The 17679-nt window shown below is 42.7% G+C and overlaps 1 protein-coding gene across 3 annotated transcripts in view; it reads right to left on the bottom strand.

Annotated features, from left to right (window-relative positions):
* LOC117512666 (nuclear receptor coactivator 3-like) overlaps positions 1-17679 on the bottom strand; it is a 179868-nt gene that overhangs the window by 11898 nt on the left and 150291 nt on the right. For all 3 annotated transcript variants that reach the window (XM_034172814.1, XM_034172815.1, XM_034172816.1), the window contains exons 4-12: positions 15575-15735; positions 13229-13329; positions 12716-12890; positions 10554-10736; positions 8015-8101; positions 7740-7880; positions 2680-2827; positions 1874-2352; positions 677-1785 (exon numbers count right to left, since the gene is read on the bottom strand). In XM_034172814.1, coding sequence (XP_034028705.1) covers positions 677-1785; positions 1874-2352; positions 2680-2827; positions 7740-7880; positions 8015-8101; positions 10554-10736; positions 12716-12890; positions 13229-13329; positions 15575-15735 — 2584 coding nt within the window. The remainder of the gene's footprint in view (positions 1-676; positions 1786-1873; positions 2353-2679; positions 2828-7739; positions 7881-8014; positions 8102-10553; positions 10737-12715; positions 12891-13228; positions 13330-15574; positions 15736-17679) is intronic.

Here is a 17679-nt window from a genome sequence, read left to right as displayed (position 1 = left end):
ACACATTAGCAATGAAGCTAACAGGGCACACCCTCTATTTATGCCTCTGACATTGTGAGTTATTTCTTTGACGCCTTTTCTAATAGACATAGATCCTGTTTGGTGTTACTGGATGCTGATCTTTGACCTGACAGATGAAGTTATTATCTTGATCTTTGATTCCAATTGATGATCTTTGATTCTCACAAAACAGGCTTTGTTTTTGTTGCTGCTTATGTTTCTGTTTTGCTTTGATGTTGCAATTACAATCACAGTCTAAGATGAAAGGGATGATCCACCCCCCTTAATATAGGACTGCTATTTTTCTGATCAAGTTGCACTGACACATGCACAACTTTGATTCACGCACTTGCACAACCTGTGTCGTGCAGGAGAGTAAACTCATCTTTAACAGGTGCAGACTGAACGTGAGGGGGCGCCGGTGCGTGCAATTGCGCAGAGAGAATTTTGAAATGTTCAAAAAATCCTTCACGCATAAAGGTCATGCTATGTGGCGCGATATGCTCGCGATGTGCAGCTCGTCAAGTCGAGTAAAGAAGAAGCGAACAGAGCGAGTGGTTGTGTCAGCAGATCTGAAGGATTATAACAAAATGTTAAATCTGTCATAAAAATACTTTAACAGCTGTAGACAAGAAGGAAAGAAAATGCAATTATTTTACCAAGCCAAGTCCCCTACCTCATCAGGTGGTTCAGACTTGATTTTGCTCTCAGGATGTTCCATTGCGGGACAGGATCCAGGGGCACTCCGTTGAAGGCTGCCAACAGGTCCTGAAGCTCCCTTCCCATCAAGCTCTTCCAACTTGGGCTTAACATCCCCAGGCTCCTTGGAATCATCCTTGTTGAGGAGGTAGTGGAGGAGGGCATGTGTCTTCTCCTTTTTGGGGCTATGCTGTTCTTGCTTGGGTTCAGTGACTAATCCGGTCCCAGTTCCAGTGCCTGATCCTCCTGCTGCTGCTACTTCACCTCCCTCCTGGCTCCCCAGTGACACCTTTCCTGTAGCCTCAGCTGTAATCTTAGCAACTTCATCTGGAGTATTTCCATTTTGTAGAAGTTTATGGAGTATTTTGTGTTTCTCTTGCAGGGATCCTGTATAGTGGGCTGATGACAGTGATGCTGGGACACTTCCTGGTCCTGCTGTCTGGCCTGAACTTGCAGCAGCTGATGAAGAAGAGGAAACCCCTGTAGATGAGGGGCTAGTTATGCCTCCAATGGGGTCTTTACTGTCTGCGCATGCAGAAATGTTGCTGCTGGTTGGTGCAGATGGTATTGGTGGCCCGGAGCTGCCCATTCCCAGTTCCTCAGTTGGAGAAGTCAGCAACTGCAACAACTTCTTGTGCCCCTTACTGTCCGGTACCCTCCGAGGGGGTTCAGAGCTTGCCACCCCCATCTCAGTGTTTCCCTCTCCAGGTTCTTTATTAGCTGAAACTGCTTGGCTGTCTGATCTGTCTGCAGAACCTTCAGCTTGAGAATGCTGATGGTTGTGGTGATGGTACATGGGATGGTGATGATCACTGGGTGCGGGCCCCAAGTTCCCTCCTGGGCTTTTGGAACCTTCTTGGCCTGGTTTGCATGGCTGATTAATTTGAGAAGAAGAAGAAGAGGAGTGGATGCTGGGAGAGCTGTCTGGCTTGTGTGTTGATGAGGGGGAGGACAGAGTAGAGGGAAGAGAACTCCCTACACCTTCACTGATGGCTTGAAGAGCATTGAGTGAGCTGCTGGAGAAAGTGGTTGAGCTCCCTCCACTTCCTACACCACTTCCAATGCTACTCATAGGAGAGTGTAAGCCTTGAATAGGAAAGAAAATAGTATAAAATAATGACTTAATATAAGGTACTGAGGATTCAATTGTACAAACTCAAGTGTACAGACTTACCTGCAGGCGAGAATTGGTTTGCACCCATCTTTGGGCTCCCGCGGTTCCGGGGTGACATCAGGAGTCCCTGCTGAGGGCCGCCCATACGGGGACTTCCTGATGGACTGTTCATGCCGCCAAGTCCGTACCCACCACTGCTTTGAAACGGTGGTTGCTGTGAGTGCTGCACACCTTGGCTTGGGTGATTCATGGGACTCATCTGATTCATATGCCCCACCTGATTCATGTGCATCATGCGACTGCCCATGACGCCACCTCCACTGCTCCCCCCATACATTGAACTGCCTGCCATTGGACCCATGTGGCTCTGCTCATTCATGCCAAAACCTCTGTTCATGTTGCTGACTGGTCCCATGCCCATCCCCCCACCTGTGTTCATGTTCATTTGGGAATTTGGGTTGGCGCCACCCATGCCTTGTGGTCTCATTGTGTTTGGCATCATAGTCCCACTTTGAGCTGAGCGATAACCATTTGGTTCCCTGCATGAAGATGACAGAAATAAAGCACAATGTTTAAAATTACAAAAATTTTGGTAATTCTGTTTTCTACAACTCTCACTCAGAATGCAGAAGGTAAATACAAATACACACTAAAGTAGGTGCCTTCTCTGTGTGGAGTCAATGTTCACAAGACATCACTGAATAAAAACTACTTCAAATGGTACTTCAGCTATTCGGGTTTCATGAATGCTTTGGCTGCCTTGCATCAACATACTGAAAGTGCTCCTTTGTCAATACAGTAAAAAGCACATCCTTTGCTGTGTTTGATTTACTCCGAAAGAAATATGTGTCTTTTCAACTCCTGACCTTTGCAATAGGTGAGTGGAGATGAAGCCTTGTGGCTCGTTGCTCATTGGGTGACGGTACAGCTTGCTCTTTGTCTGTGCTGTAACTGGGGTGCCGTCTGACAGAGAGAAACGGTACAGTGGTGTCTCAGCGTGACCTTGCAGAAAGGCTGGGCAGACAGATAAAACAAACGATCAACACCATGAAATGGTCATTACATTAAAAAGAACATCAACCACTGCCTTTATGCTAAAACCAACTCACTGACGACAATAATAATCAATGTTGTAGCACACTGACAGGTATGAATGCGGCCAATTTGGAAATACTAATGGATGAGCTGTTTCGCTTTATTTGTCTGAACATTATTGAAGCACTGGATCTCAGGGACAATCAGACTCTACTTTGCAGCACCAAAACAGTAGGTATCACCACATTTAAAAACAAATTACTTAAATAACTAAGGCTCTTTGCTATTTATAATGAGACCAGAACTATGAAAAAGAGAAACTAAATGCGCACCAGTTAATTAAACACAGAGGCAACCTAATGATTTAACCTCTAGCTCTTTGACTGTTGAATTCAATCAATCAATCAAACAATTTTTTTTTTATATAGCGCCAAATCACAACAAACAGTTGCCCCAAGGCGCCTTATATTGTAAGGCAAGGCCATACAATAATTATGTAAAACCCCAACAGTCAAAACGACCCCCTGTGAGCAAGCACTTGGCTACAGTGGGAAGGAAAAACTCCCTTTTAACAGGAAGAAACCTCCAGCAGAACCAGGCTCAGGGAGGGGCAGTCTTCTGCTGGGACTGGTTGGGGCTGAGGGAGAGAACCAGGAAAAAGACATGCTGTGGAGGGGAGCAGAGATCGATCACTAATGATTAAATGCAGAGTGGTGCATACAGAGCAAAAAGAGAAAGAAACAGTGCATCATGGGAACCCCCCAGCAGTCTACGTCTATAGCAGCATAACTAAGGGATGGTTCAGGGTCACCTGATCCAGCCCTAACTACAAGCTTTAGCAAAAAGGAAAGTTTTAAGCCTAATCTTAAAAGTAGAGAGGGTGTCTGTCTCCCTGATCTGAATTGGGAGCTGGTTCCACAGGAGAGGAGCCTGAAAGCTGAAGGCTCTGCCTCCCATTCTACTCTTACAAACCCTAGGAACTACAAGTAAGCCTGCAGTCTGAGAGCGAAGCACTCTATTGGGGTGATATGGTACTACGAGGTCCCTAAGATAAGATGGACCTGATTATTCAAAACCTTATAAGTAAGAAGAAGAATTTTAAATTCTATTCTAGAATTAACAGGAAGCCAATGAAGAGAGGCCAATATGGGTGAGATATGCTCTCTCCTTCTAGTCCCCGTTAGTACTCTAGCTGCAGCATTTTGAATTAACTGACGGCTTTTTAGGGAACTTTTAGGACAACCTGATAATAATGAATTACAATAGTCCAGCCTAGAGGAAATAAATGCATGAATTAGTTTTTCAGCATCACTCTGAGACAAGACCTTTCTAATTTTAGAGATATTGCGTAAATGCAAAAAAGCAGTCCTACATATTTGTTTAATATGCGCTTTGAATGACATATCCTGATCAAAAATGACTCCAAGATTTCTCACAGTATTACTAGAGGTCAGGGTAATGCCATCCAGAGTAAGGATCTGGTTAGACACCATGTTTCTAAGATTTGTGGGGCCAAGTACAATAACTTCAGTTTTATCTGAGTTTAAAATCAGGAAATTAGAGGTCATTCATGTCTTTATGTCTGTAAGACAATCCTGCAGTTTAGCTAATTGGTGTGTGTCTTCTGGCTTCATGGATAGATAAAGCTGGGTATCATCTGCGTAACAATGAAAATTTAAGCATACCGTCTAATAATACTGCCTAAGGGAAGCATGTATAAAGTGAATAAAATTGGTCCTAGCACAGAACCTTGTGGAACTCCATAATTAACTTTAGTCTGTGAAGAAGATTCCCCATTTACATGAACAAATTGTAATCTATTAGACAAATATGATTCAAACCACCGCAGCGCAGTGCCTTTAATACCTACGGCATGCTCTAATCTCTGTAATAAAATTTTATGGTCAACAGTATCAAAAGCAGCACTGAGGTCTAACAGAACAAGCACAGAGATGAGTCCACTGTCTGAGGCCATAAGAAGATCATTTGTAACCTTCACTAATGCTGTTTCTGTACTATGATGAATTCTAAAACCTGACTGAAACTCTTCAAATAGATCATTCCTCTGCAGATGATCAGTTAGCTGTTAACAACTACCCTTTCAAGAATTTTTGAGAGAAAAGGAAGGTTGGAGATTGGCCTATAATTAGCTAAGATAGCTGGGTCAAGTGATGGCTTTTTAAGTAATGGTTTAATTACTGCCACCTTAAAAGCCTGTGGTACATAGCCAACTAACAAAGATAGATTGATCATATTTAAGATCGAAGCATTAAATAATGGTAGGGCTTCCTTAAGCAGCCTGGTAGGAATGGGGTCTAATAAACATGTTGATGGTTTGGATGAAGTAACTAATGAAAATAAGACAGATCAATCGGAGAGAAAGAGTCTAACCAAATACCGACATCACTGAAAGCAGCCAAAGATAACGATACGTCTTTGGGATGGTTATGAGTAATTTTTTCTCTAATAGTTAAAATTTTGTTAGCAAAGAAAGTCATGAAGTCATTACTAGTTAAAGTTAATGGAATACTCAGCTCAATAGAGCTCTGACTCTTTGTCAGCCTGGCTACAGTGCTGAAAAGAAACCTGGGGTTGTTCTTATTTTCTTCAATTATTGATGAGTAGAAAGATGTCCTAGCTTTACGGAGGGCTTTTTTATAGAGCAACAGACTCTTTTTCCAGGCTAAGTGAAGATCTTCTAAATTAGTGAGACGCCATTTCCTCTCCAACTTACGGGTTATTTCCTCTCCAACTTACGGGTTATCTGCTTTAAGCTACGAGTTTATGAGTTATACCACGGAGTCAGGCACTTCTGATTTAAAGCTCTCTTTTTCAGAGGAGCTACAGCATCCAAAGTTGTCTTCAATGAGGATGTAAAACTATTGACGAGATACTCTATCTCACTTACAGAGTTTAGGTAGCTACTGTGCACTGTGTTGTTATATGGCGTTAGAGAACATAAAGAAGGAATCATATCCTTAAACCTAGTTACAGCGCTTTCTGAAAGACTTCTAGTGTAATGAAACTTATTCCCCACTGCTGGGTAGTCCATCAGAGTAAATGTAAATGTTATTAAGAAATGATCAGACAGAAGGGAGTTTTCAGGGAATACTGTTAAGTCTTCTATTTCCATACCATAAGTCAGAACAAGATCTAAGATATGATTAAAGTGGTGGGTGGACTCATTTACATTTTGAGCAAAGCCAATAGAGTCTAATAATAGATTAAATGCAGTGTTGAGGCTGTCATTCTCAGCATCTGTGTGGATGTTAAAATCGCCCACTATAATTATCTTATCTGAGCTAAGCACTACCCTTACCAAAAAATAGTACTGATAAGTATATAAAAAGTAAACTAGAAGTATACTTGAAACATACTTGCATATACTACTTTTTGGTAAGGGTAAGTCAGACAAAAGGTCTGAAAATTCACAGAGAAACTCACAGTAACGACCAGGTGGATGATAGATAATAACAAATAAAACTGGTTTTTGGGACTTCCAATTTGGATGGACAAGACTAAGAGTCAAGCTTTCAAATGAATTAAAGCTCTGTCTGGGTTTTTGATTAATTAATAAGCTGGAATGGAAGATTGTTGCTAATCCTCCGTCCCGGCCCGTGCTACGAGCATTCTGACAGTTAGTGTGACTCGGGGGTGTTGACTCATTTAAACTAACATATTCATCCTGCTGTAACCAGGTTTCTGTAAGGCAGAATAAATCAATATGTTGATCAATTATTATATCATTTACCAACAGGGACTTAGAAGAGAGAGACCTAATGTTTAATAGACCACATTTAACTGTTTTAGTCTGTGGTGCAGTTGAAGGTGCTATATTATTTTTCTTTTTGACTTTTTATGCTTAAATAGATTTTTGCTGGTTATTGGTGGTCTGGGAGCAGACACCGTCTCTACGGGGATGGGGTAATGAGGGGATGGCAGGGGGAGAGAAGCTGCAGAGAGGTGTGTAAGACTACAACTCTGCTTCCTGGTCCCAACCCTGGATAGTCACGGTTTGGAGGATTTAAGAAAATTGGCCAGATTTCTAGAAATGAGAGCTGCTCCATCCAAAGTGGGATGGATGCCGTCTCTCCTAACAAGACCAGGTTTTCCCCAGAAGCTTTGCCAATTATCTATGAAGCCCACCTCATTTTTTGGACACCACTCAGACAGCCAGCAATTCAAGGAGAACATGCTCCTTCAATGTCGCATGCTCTGGCCCCCGGAAGACAACTGACTATGGTTCCTGGTGTCGCTAACTTCACATTTCTCAAAACAGAGTCGCCATTAACCAGAGTTTGGTCCTCGGCGGGTGTGTCGTCGAGTGGGGAAAAACGGTTAGAAATGTGAACGGGTTGGCGGTGTACACGGGGCTTCTGTTTAGGGCTACGCTTCCTCCTCACAGTCACCCAGTCGGCCTGCTTTCCCGGCTGCTCGGGATCTGCCAGAGGGGAACTAACAGCGGCTAAGCTACCTTGGTCCGCACTGACTACAGGGGCCTGGCTAGCTGTAGAATTTTCCACGGTGCGGAGCCGAGTCTCCAATTCGCCCACCCTGGCCTCCAAAGCTACGAATAAGCTATACTTATTACAAGTACCATTACTGCTAAAGGAGGCCGAGGAATAACTAAACATTTCACACCCAGAGCAGAAAAGTGCGGGAGAGACAGGAGAAGCCGCCGTGCTAAATCGGCTAAGAGCTAGTAGCTGCGCTAAGCTAGCGGATTTCTAAAAACACGCAAAGTGAATAATGTGTAAATAATTTAGAGGTGATTCAGCAGAAGGAGTGCTAATTAAATTAAAAGCAAATTTAAAAGCAAATAATGAGACAAGTTCAACATTTTTTTTTTAAATTGACTAATTCCAGGTGTGTGCATTAATTTGTGACCCACCCTCGTGGTAGTGCCGTTTGTGTGACCAAGGCTGCCCATCACTGTGTTGTAGGAACATCTGAATACAACGCCTCAATAAATCCTCCCAGCCTGGACGCATGGATGCACGCAGAGAGTTCTGGTCTATCTGAATCAGCTTACCTGAGGAGGTGGACAGAAGAAGAATGTGCAGAAACAAAGAAACAAAAAAAGTTGAGCTAAACACTTGCATTGTTCAAGAAGTAATGGTATAGCTAAAGGTTGTGGTGGATAAGTGAGGTTTCCGGACTGGTCACCTGAGAGCTCATGCCGTGTGTTGAAGCTCTCGGTTCTCTCCATGGCTGTGACCCGGCGGGCCACACAAATCATACATGACTGAAGGTCTGTAGGAAGACAGGAGTGACAGTTTTCAGTTGAACTGACAAGGAAGTCATTGTGATTATTTATTTTGTGTTAAAATGAATGATGGGGGTGGGATTTAATATGTTTTCTTCTTCCCACTCCTTTTCGAGCTAAATGATAAATTTATTGCATATGTACTGGATATATGTATTATTTTTCTTTTGTATTAACCTGCTCGAAATGAATAAACAAACAAACAAACAGTGGTGTCTTAAAGTAATTACATAAACCTGAAAGCTTCACACATCAGCAGCATAAGATCCACACTTTATTGACAGAAGAATCAACTAAATATATTCCCAACAAATGTCTTTTTACTATGTACATACGTCTGGCAACAAAAACAGAAAAACAAGTCAACATAAAGTGACGGATTTCCTTAACAGAAAAAACCTTACAGCACAGAAAATTTCCTTTATACTGATGAAGCTACATACAGTGGCTTGCAAAAGTATTCAGCCCCTTGGTATTTCATGCATTTTAATTTGTTTATGACATTTCAAATACAAAAAGTAAATCAGGCTTCTCAATATAAAAATTTCGAAAATTATCTTACTTAGACTCAAACTGAAAGCAAATCTCTACAACGTCATATAATTTCATTAAAAATATAAAAGCCAAGATGATAGGTTGCATAAGTAATCAGCCCCTTTGGTATAATATTTGTAAATTATCAATTTTATTGCCAGTTTTCTTCAGACAAGTCAGGGGATGGATACATGAACATTTCCAAGTCACTGAATATGTCTTGAACTTTATTTACATCAGTTATGTATAAATACAAACAGTATGGGACTCTATGATAAATCTGTGTGGAGTAAACAGTTCTCAAAAACTGAGTGGCTATGCAAGAAGAAGAAGAGTGAGGAAAGCCACCAAGACACCCAGACAACCCAGAAGAAGTTATAGGCTTCTGTGTCTGTGACTGGAGAAATTGTGTATAGTGCATGTTTTGCATTTTGCATCCCGTTATAATAGCTTCATGATGAAGTGGTATAGAGGCGGATTTTATTAAAAAGAAGACCTGAAAGTTCAGCTACAATTTGCCAGAAGGTACATCTGAGATGCAAGCCTAGATTTGATGTTTTTGTGAAAGAAAATCCTCCTGTATAACATAAATACTGCATTTTTAATTTCAATATATTTGGGACATTTTGAGTACATAGTTGGAAAGAGTTTTTCAAAATATGATCCAAAACAGACCCAAATCAGAATCAGCTTTATTGGCCAAGTATGTATGGACATACAGGGATTTTGACATAGCATAGCATAGTGGAATCAGGCTGGACCTGAGCTCAATTTTGAGCTTCATGGCAAAGGCTGTGAATACTTACGTACACGTGATTTTGCAGTTTTTATTTTTAATAAATTTGAAAAAAAAAAAAAAGCCTTTTTCACATTGTCATTATGGGGTACTGTGTGTAGAATTTTGAATTTTATATATATATATATATATATATATATATATATATATATATATATATATATATATATATATATATATATATATATATATATATATGTATGTGTGTGTGTGTGTGTGTGATTTGAGCTGGTCATCTCAGTGAGTGTAATTTCACACACATATACTCAGAGTGCATCCAGAAAGTATTCACAGCGCTTCAGTTCTTCCACATTTTTGTTATTTTACAGCCTTATTTCACAATGGATGAAATAATTGTTTTTTTTTCAGTGAGGAGGAACATGCACAAATAATCGTGTTAATTTATTCTAAAATGGGCAATCAGAAAAACACTTCTGCTGCTGCAGGAACATCACTGAAGTACGTTGATTTATCCAAATGCAGCTGAAAATTAACTTCATGTCGGATAAGTGAGGAGCATGAAGCACTAGTTCGACAGCACCGTCCACTCGCCAGTGTTGAGTGGGCAAGAGTTGCTGTTGAGCCCTGTCACATATGGCCTTTTGGCAGCTCAACTGATCTAAATCCATCGTAGCGATGGAGAACTTTAATCCCTGTTTCTGTGTGGAGTGTTCCTGTTCTCCCTGTGTCTGTGGGTTTTCTCCGGGTGCTCCGGTTTCCTCAACAATCAAAAAACATGCTTTTTTTGGAATTTGCTCCTTTCTCTGTCTCTGACCAAGGCAGTGCCTCTACATCCGGAATTGGTCCCCGGGTGCTGGATTGTGGCTGCCCACTGCTCCTAGTGGTTGGATTGTGTCTAATTGTAATTAGCATGGGTTAAATACAGAGGTCAAATTTCACTGTATGATGTACAATGAGAATAAAGGAAATTATTATTATTATTATTATTAATTTTATTTTTGATGTTTGTCTGAGATTGATTTGTAATTTAAAGTGTTGACACCTCGATTTTTTTTAACAATCTCTTTATACTTAATAAAAAAACATGACACTGGTTTAAAAATTTGAAATGACAAAATAATGAGTCCTGTGGCACTAAAGCAGTGTACCTTCTCCCTCCTCAATCATGGCTTTGGGTTGGGTGAGGGCGAAACACTGCATGGTCTCATAGCGTGGGCCTCCTGGCCCCTCCTCCATGGGACCATGGGGGTGGCCAAATTTGACCAGCATCCGGCAAGTGAAGGTGTGACTCTTCTGTCGCGTGGCCTCACTTCCCCATGATAGTCCATTTACTGAAGGGAAAAAGCAAACAGACATTTCAGGATGTGGGCTGAAAGAAACGTACACATTGGGAGTGAAATGGAATGAGCATAGAACTCCTGGGAGAAAAAGATAACTGAAAACCACATGTAACTATAAATGGATCGGCTGGAATCAAATTGCACAAACACCACACACACACACACACACACACACACACACACACACACACACACACACACACACACACACACACACACACACACACACACACACACACACACACTCCCATTGCAGAGCTACACAAACATACCACACTGCAACATATATTTTCCCACTTAAATTGAGGAGCAGAAGCCTCTCTCTACTCCTCAGGTCCCCAACTAAATGGACCATGGGATTAATGTAGCCAAGGTGTCGATTTCCAATAGCGCTCTCTCTCTCTCGTTCTCAGTCTGCTATGCAGCGAGCAGAGGCCAGGGACACTCAGCCATCTATCCTCATTTAGGCTATGACTCCTCATAATGGCACACACGCGCAAACAGACAGAATGCAAAGGGGGTCACCTTCACACGGGGGAGGCAGGAAGAGAAGGAAGGGAGGCAAACTTCAGTCATCCAACTATTCAAGGTCTGACTCAAGCCTTATCAGGACCTTGAGTTGGCTAGAGGTCTCCATCTGGCAGGGGCTGAGACGGTACGAGAGATGACCCAGGATAATGAGACATACTGTGGGGGTAGGATGGAACTGGGAGGAGCTACGATAAGAGGTGATTTAACATGGCCTTGGGTTTCTCTCCTCCACGCTGACAGAGAAAACACAGCACTGTCTCTGGAGCAGACACCTCCCCTCAGACACAATTAGCTGACAGTGTGGGAAGTCAAAGCAGTTTAAAAAAATGTCTGTTTTTGTTTGTGAAGTGCATTGTGGATACATATGTGTTAAACTGTAGCTGGGACGGCCAGTGGTCATCCCACAGGAATGTGCAGCGACAGCAGATTTCATTCATGGGCACTAAGATAATGAAAGGCCAGAGCAGCAGAGCGAGACACAATGGGGGGGGGGGGGGGGGGGGGGGGGGGGGGGGGGGTGGGGGGGGGGGGGGGGGGGGGGGTTAGGCAGAGAAAGAGAATCACAATATTCATCTTAACAGGCTGCCATATTAAGTATGAATGAGGCTGAGAAAAAGTGAGCTGATAGAAGCCCACGGGACGCCAAGACAAGGAGATGGAGAAGACAAGTAGATAAAGATGAGTCTTAAAACATAAAGAGAGTGAATGAATGAAGGAGCATGCCGGTGAAGAGGACGAATAAGCGAGAGTACGTGTCAATGACATGTCGGAGCTGCCGCTGCTTAGTAATATTAGTGGAGGGTTAAACGAGTAGCTGGTTCAGTCGAGCACACATATCCATAATGAATCAGCTTTATATATAGTGCCCTGTGCACACACTCACGAGCTTCAACGAACACAGAGCACCTCAAAAAAAAAAAGAAGAAGAAGCAATCCCATTATCAACACAGGCGTTTAAACACACACACACACACACACACACACACACACACACACACACACACACACACACACACACACTGAATTAAATACAGGAAAGTGTGGAGGTGCATTATTCAGCCGTAAGTAGTTTCCAGATGGCTGCCATTGGATCTGAATCGAGCTCCAGCCTGTTTTACACTGTTTGGACCGTTGAGTGTGACTGACAACTGTGCTACGCTCTGCCTGTTTAGCACTGTGTGGGTGGGTGCTGCTACGTACATGCGTGTTGTGTCAGGTGTGGGTGTTTTTGTGAAAACCTCTCATGCACTTGAACAGGCTTCCCAGGAGCCCCTCATTATGAAGCCAGTAGCAGAAAGAGTGAATATCTGCGCATGCATTAAAGCGAGGGTATATTTGCCGCAACTGCTCAGTGTTTGTTTTAAACCTGTGAAAGATGTCAAAAACTGTTTAATTCTGAGTAGATGTGCAGCTTCCGTGTGTTTGTGTGTATTTCTCACTGTTGGACTTGGGCAGGTTCTTGTGAAACTCCTCCCTGTCGTCCTCGTGGAGAATGTTGTACACACTGGTGTTGATAAGCTCCTCCTGTTTGTACTGCAGGTATTGAGTCACGTTGTCGGACACAAACACGATGCTGCCTTCCCGGTTCACCACAAACAGGAAGCCGTCAAGAGCCTGCAAACACAGCAGAGGCTTATTTATCCTCCTGTGTTAAATGCTGTACATGTCACTGTCATAGCCTATTGTAGGCTCCTGCCGTAAATTAGGCGCAACTCTCCAAAAACTGTAACTGCAATCTCAGTAACGCCAGGACTCATGGGGTGTGATTGAACTGCACAACAGTTCTAAGCATTTTTGACTGAGTTCACTGGATAACAACACTCACAAGCCCATGTTTGTTGATCACACCTGTGCAGGTCTCTATGACGTCGCCAACAACTGCATTTTAGGCCGTTTTTACTCTACAGATTTGAGCTGATCATCTCAGTGATTTGGGTGGGAGAAAGACTCACCTGCAGCAGAAGTGGCCCCAGGTGGTCTTTGTCAATGACACCCTGAGCTGTTGAGGAAACATCTGACTTCTGAACATCATCATCATTGGATGAGGCTTTTCCTGTATTGACAAAAACCGGGGGGGGGGGGGGGGGGGGGGGGGGGGGTAAAAAGAGGTAATGCATCACAAAAGTATCAAAATAGGCCCAAACAGGTTTTTCCAAACTTAACTACCTGTCATGGAGAAAAGGAAAAGAAAGTGAGCAACTCAATGTGAGAGTAAAGTACCTGAAAGTGAGAGACTGCCAGTCATTCATTATGCTAGCTGCACCAGCAGGTGGCAGCGTTTCTCAAGCTGTACTTAAAAAAATAAAAAAAACTACAGGTGAGGAGGGAGATGCACTGAGCCAGGTTTCTCTGAGGAGCCCTTCAGGAGGAGTAGTGTGCTGGGTGCATGTGGAGCAGGTAGCAGCCATCCTCATGCTTTATATTCAGTGTCAGACTCTGAGGGACTGTCTGGTAGGCTGAGGCTGAGAGAGAGAGAAAGGGAGAGCGCCAGAGAGACTCTGAACACTGTAATGGTGCAGGGGCTAAGGCACCTGAATTAATGGAGGAGCTCACAAAAAAAAAAAAAAAAAAAAACAGTTGGGGGAGAGACAGACAGAGAGGGAGACAAAGGAACTGGGCTGTGGACAGAAACAGTGCTGTGAGAAAATTGCAGGCATGTTGTATTAATGCAGGGCTTGGTCTGAGAAAGAGGCGGGGGGCTGCTCGACTACAGGAATCATTCTGTGTGATTAGCTCCCATGGGAAACAGCAGATAACCACACAAAGGAGGAAAAATAAAAGCCATTGCCGCCTACAGCCCAACACTGTGAAGTTAGGTGGAAAAAGAATGAACAGGGAGGGAGAGAAGAGGAAAGAGATCGAGACAAACAGGGTGTGCGAGAGAGGCGGATAGACAGAAGCTGCACTTCCAGCACTTCACTCAATATCTTCAGATGCTGTGTTGCAATTCAGATGAAAGATGAAGAAAAAAAGGCAGCGAAGGAGAAGAAAACAAGGGCAGAGTACATCAAAGAAACCTGAGATGAACAACAAGAATGACCGGTGTGAAAAAGAGCAAAGAGTGGCAGAAAGGGCAACTGAAAGTGAGACGAGGAGAAGAGGAACAGGTACGAAAGCGAGAGACGGGTCTAAAGGCCCGTGTCAATTCTGTCTTCACTTCCTGTAACTATGGCAACCTGTCAGCAGCCAGTCAGGACCAGCTATAGCCTCTTCCCCTTCCTGTCGCGGTGCTAGACACCGACTGAGCAGAGCAGAAGCACAGAACAAAATTCAGTATCGCTTTACCCTCATCGTATGACGTTCATCATGAAAATAAAACTAAAACCCTGTCACAGGTTTGATGCCACAAGTTCAGATTTGTCCATTTAGCAGAAATGGCACATCTGCAAAGCCTTTGTCTCAATGTGAGGCTTTTTAAACTGCTCAATGTAGAAAAGCCTACAGCACAATGGAGACACAAGTGTAACAATGGCAGCTGTAACATAGCTAATAATTTGGCAGTTGAGCAGAATGGATGGGCATGTGATTACCTGCAAATGTCCAATTAAACAGCCCCTGGCGAGGCCAGCACACAGCTGTGCATGCCCATAACACACGCATACACACACACGCATACACACGCACACACGCATACACACGCATACACACACACACACACACACACACACGCATACACACACACACACACACACACGCATACACACGCACACACGCATACACACGCACACACGCACACACACACACACACACACACACGCACACACACACACACACACACACACGCATACACACACACACACACACACACGCATACACACACACACACACGCATACACACACACACGCACACACACACACACACACACACACACACACACACACACACACACACACACACACACACACACACACACACACACGCATACACACACACACACACACACACACACACACACACACACACACACACACACACACACACACACACACACACACACACACACACACGACAGGTTCACAAAGCACTGCCAATGTTTCCTCCCAAACATAAACAGTTGAGGCTGTGAAATTGGTGGGAGATGAATGACTGATTTGTTGTTGCACCTGGGCTCTGAGGAGGGTTGGGCTGTGGCTGCTGCTAACCCCCCCCCCCAGCTGTTTCTTCTGTCTCTCAAACACCTTTCCCAGTCTCTTCTATATACATGTCTCAATAGTCCGTCCACTTTGGGCTCTCGGTGCCCGTGTGCTAATCCAGTGCTCTGTAACCATTAGCATCTCAGATAACTGTATCCACTCACCCTGCTCTTTGATTTGGCGGATCTGGCGCACTGTTTCTTTCAGAATGGCGCATTTGTCTGGCTTGACATTGAAGCTGTCGATGTCGCTGAGATTGGCAGAGATCAGTTCTGCCAGCTCCTCTATGTATTTGCTCTCCTGCTCCCGCCGCTTCCTCTCACATCTGCAGGGGGCAGTGTTTAGAGATCAAAGGAGGTGGTGATCAATTTTAAAGACAATTCAATGTGGCTGAAAGTGCAAGGTAGATGGAAAACTAGGGTTTAATTTAACACCAGTCCTCTGTAGAAAACGATGAAATGAATATAAAAAGGATGTAGATTTTACATTTACGTAGCTTGCTGGAGCCACAGCAAGCTGGCCTCCCTTGGCAATCGCCAAGATCTCTAGAATTAATAAATTACTGCTCAACAAATAAAATACAAGTGATTTTATTATGTTGAAACTCCATTTTTGATTTAGAATGTAAATTTTCTCTAATGCAATGAGTTGAAACTGTATGTAATTCACACAAGAGCAAATACTTTTTGGTCTAGGGCCCTCCACTGAGATTAATTTATAATCAAAGATAGAATTCCTGGCACCCTTGGTGTTTAAAGGGGAAAATTATTAAAAAGAACAGATTCCATAACATTTCTCATGACAGAGGCTGTTGCATCCACATCTATTACAAATACTAAAAGAATCAACAAAATTCCATGAAATATGCATGATTTGTGATAACAGTATATCACAAACTGATAGATGCATGCTGTCAATCTGTGTGACAAACTATGTGCAAATAAGAAATAAAGAAAATAGTTTAAAAATGCCTCACTGGAACTAATTATTTTAATATTCAATGCAGTATACAAAAATAATGACAATGATAGCAATTATTTGAGCAAATTTCATTTATTCCTGCAATTTCATTGCAACAACCCCAAAAACCAGCTTAAGCCATTACAACTTCCACTGCAACTTTTTACAAAAGCTGCCAAAACATCATAAAATAAATACATTGCAGCAGCATATTACAAAAATGAGAAGTGAAAAAATATAATAATAATAATAATAATAATAATGTGTGGATAACATGCAGGAAAGGTAAATGTGTTGTACACAGCATTTAAACATCATAATTCATGGGGATTCAACCAAATGAGAAGAGGACTCCAAATTCTTTATCCTGTGGAGTCCCAGGGACTCCAAATGTCCAAATCCTACACTGAACCTTGAAAACCTGAGGTGCATCCAAAAAGTAGATGACCTTATTTTATCCCACAGAAACAACTGCAGCATGCGAGGTGTCTTTTGGTGGAGGTGTAAGGAACCTTCTTGTGCATGTGTAATTTTTTTTTCTCATCCGCAGCGCACGTCAGACACAAGCACCAAGCCAAAGAGTGCAGACATGTACTGCGCCTCAGTCGGATTTTAACATGATGGAACAACTTGATGTGGGGACTTTGACGGAGGATTTGGGAATGTGAAGAGTTCATTCAGGCTTTTCTCACCAAATGCATCCCTCCTGTACAAACCCAATTCCAATGAAGTTGGGACGTTGTGTGAAATGTAAATAAAAATGGAATACAATGATTTGCAAATCCTCTTCAACCTATATTCAACTAAATACACCACAAAGACAAGATATTTAATGTTCAAACTGACAGACCTTTTTGTTTTTGTGCAAATATTTACTCATTTTGAAATGGAGGTCTGCAACGTATTTCAAAAAAGCTGGGACAGTGGCAACAAAAGACTGGGAAAGTTGATAAATACTCAAAAATACTCAAAGAACACCTGTTTGGAACATTCCACAGGTGAACAGGTTAATTTGAAACAGGTGAGTGTCATGACTGGGTTTAAAAGGAGCATCCCCAAAAGGCTCAGCAGTTCACAAGCAAAGATGGGGCGAGTGAAAAAATAGACCAACAGTTAAAGAACAATATTTCTCAACGTTCAATTACAAGGAATTTAGAGATTCCATCATCTAAAGTCCATAATATAATCAGAAGATTCAGAGAATCTGGAGAACTTTCTACACGTAAGCGGCAAGGCGGAAAACCAACATGGAACGCCCGTAACCTTCGATCCCTCAGGCGGCACTGCATTAAAAACTGACATCACTGTG

This window comes from Thalassophryne amazonica, chromosome 6, assembly GCF_902500255.1.
Source record: "Thalassophryne amazonica chromosome 6, fThaAma1.1, whole genome shotgun sequence".
Taxonomy (NCBI): Eukaryota; Metazoa; Chordata; class Actinopteri; order Batrachoidiformes; family Batrachoididae; genus Thalassophryne; species Thalassophryne amazonica.
The sequence above is the reverse complement of the archived record's forward strand: the minus strand, read 5'-3'. Positions and strand labels throughout refer to the sequence as shown.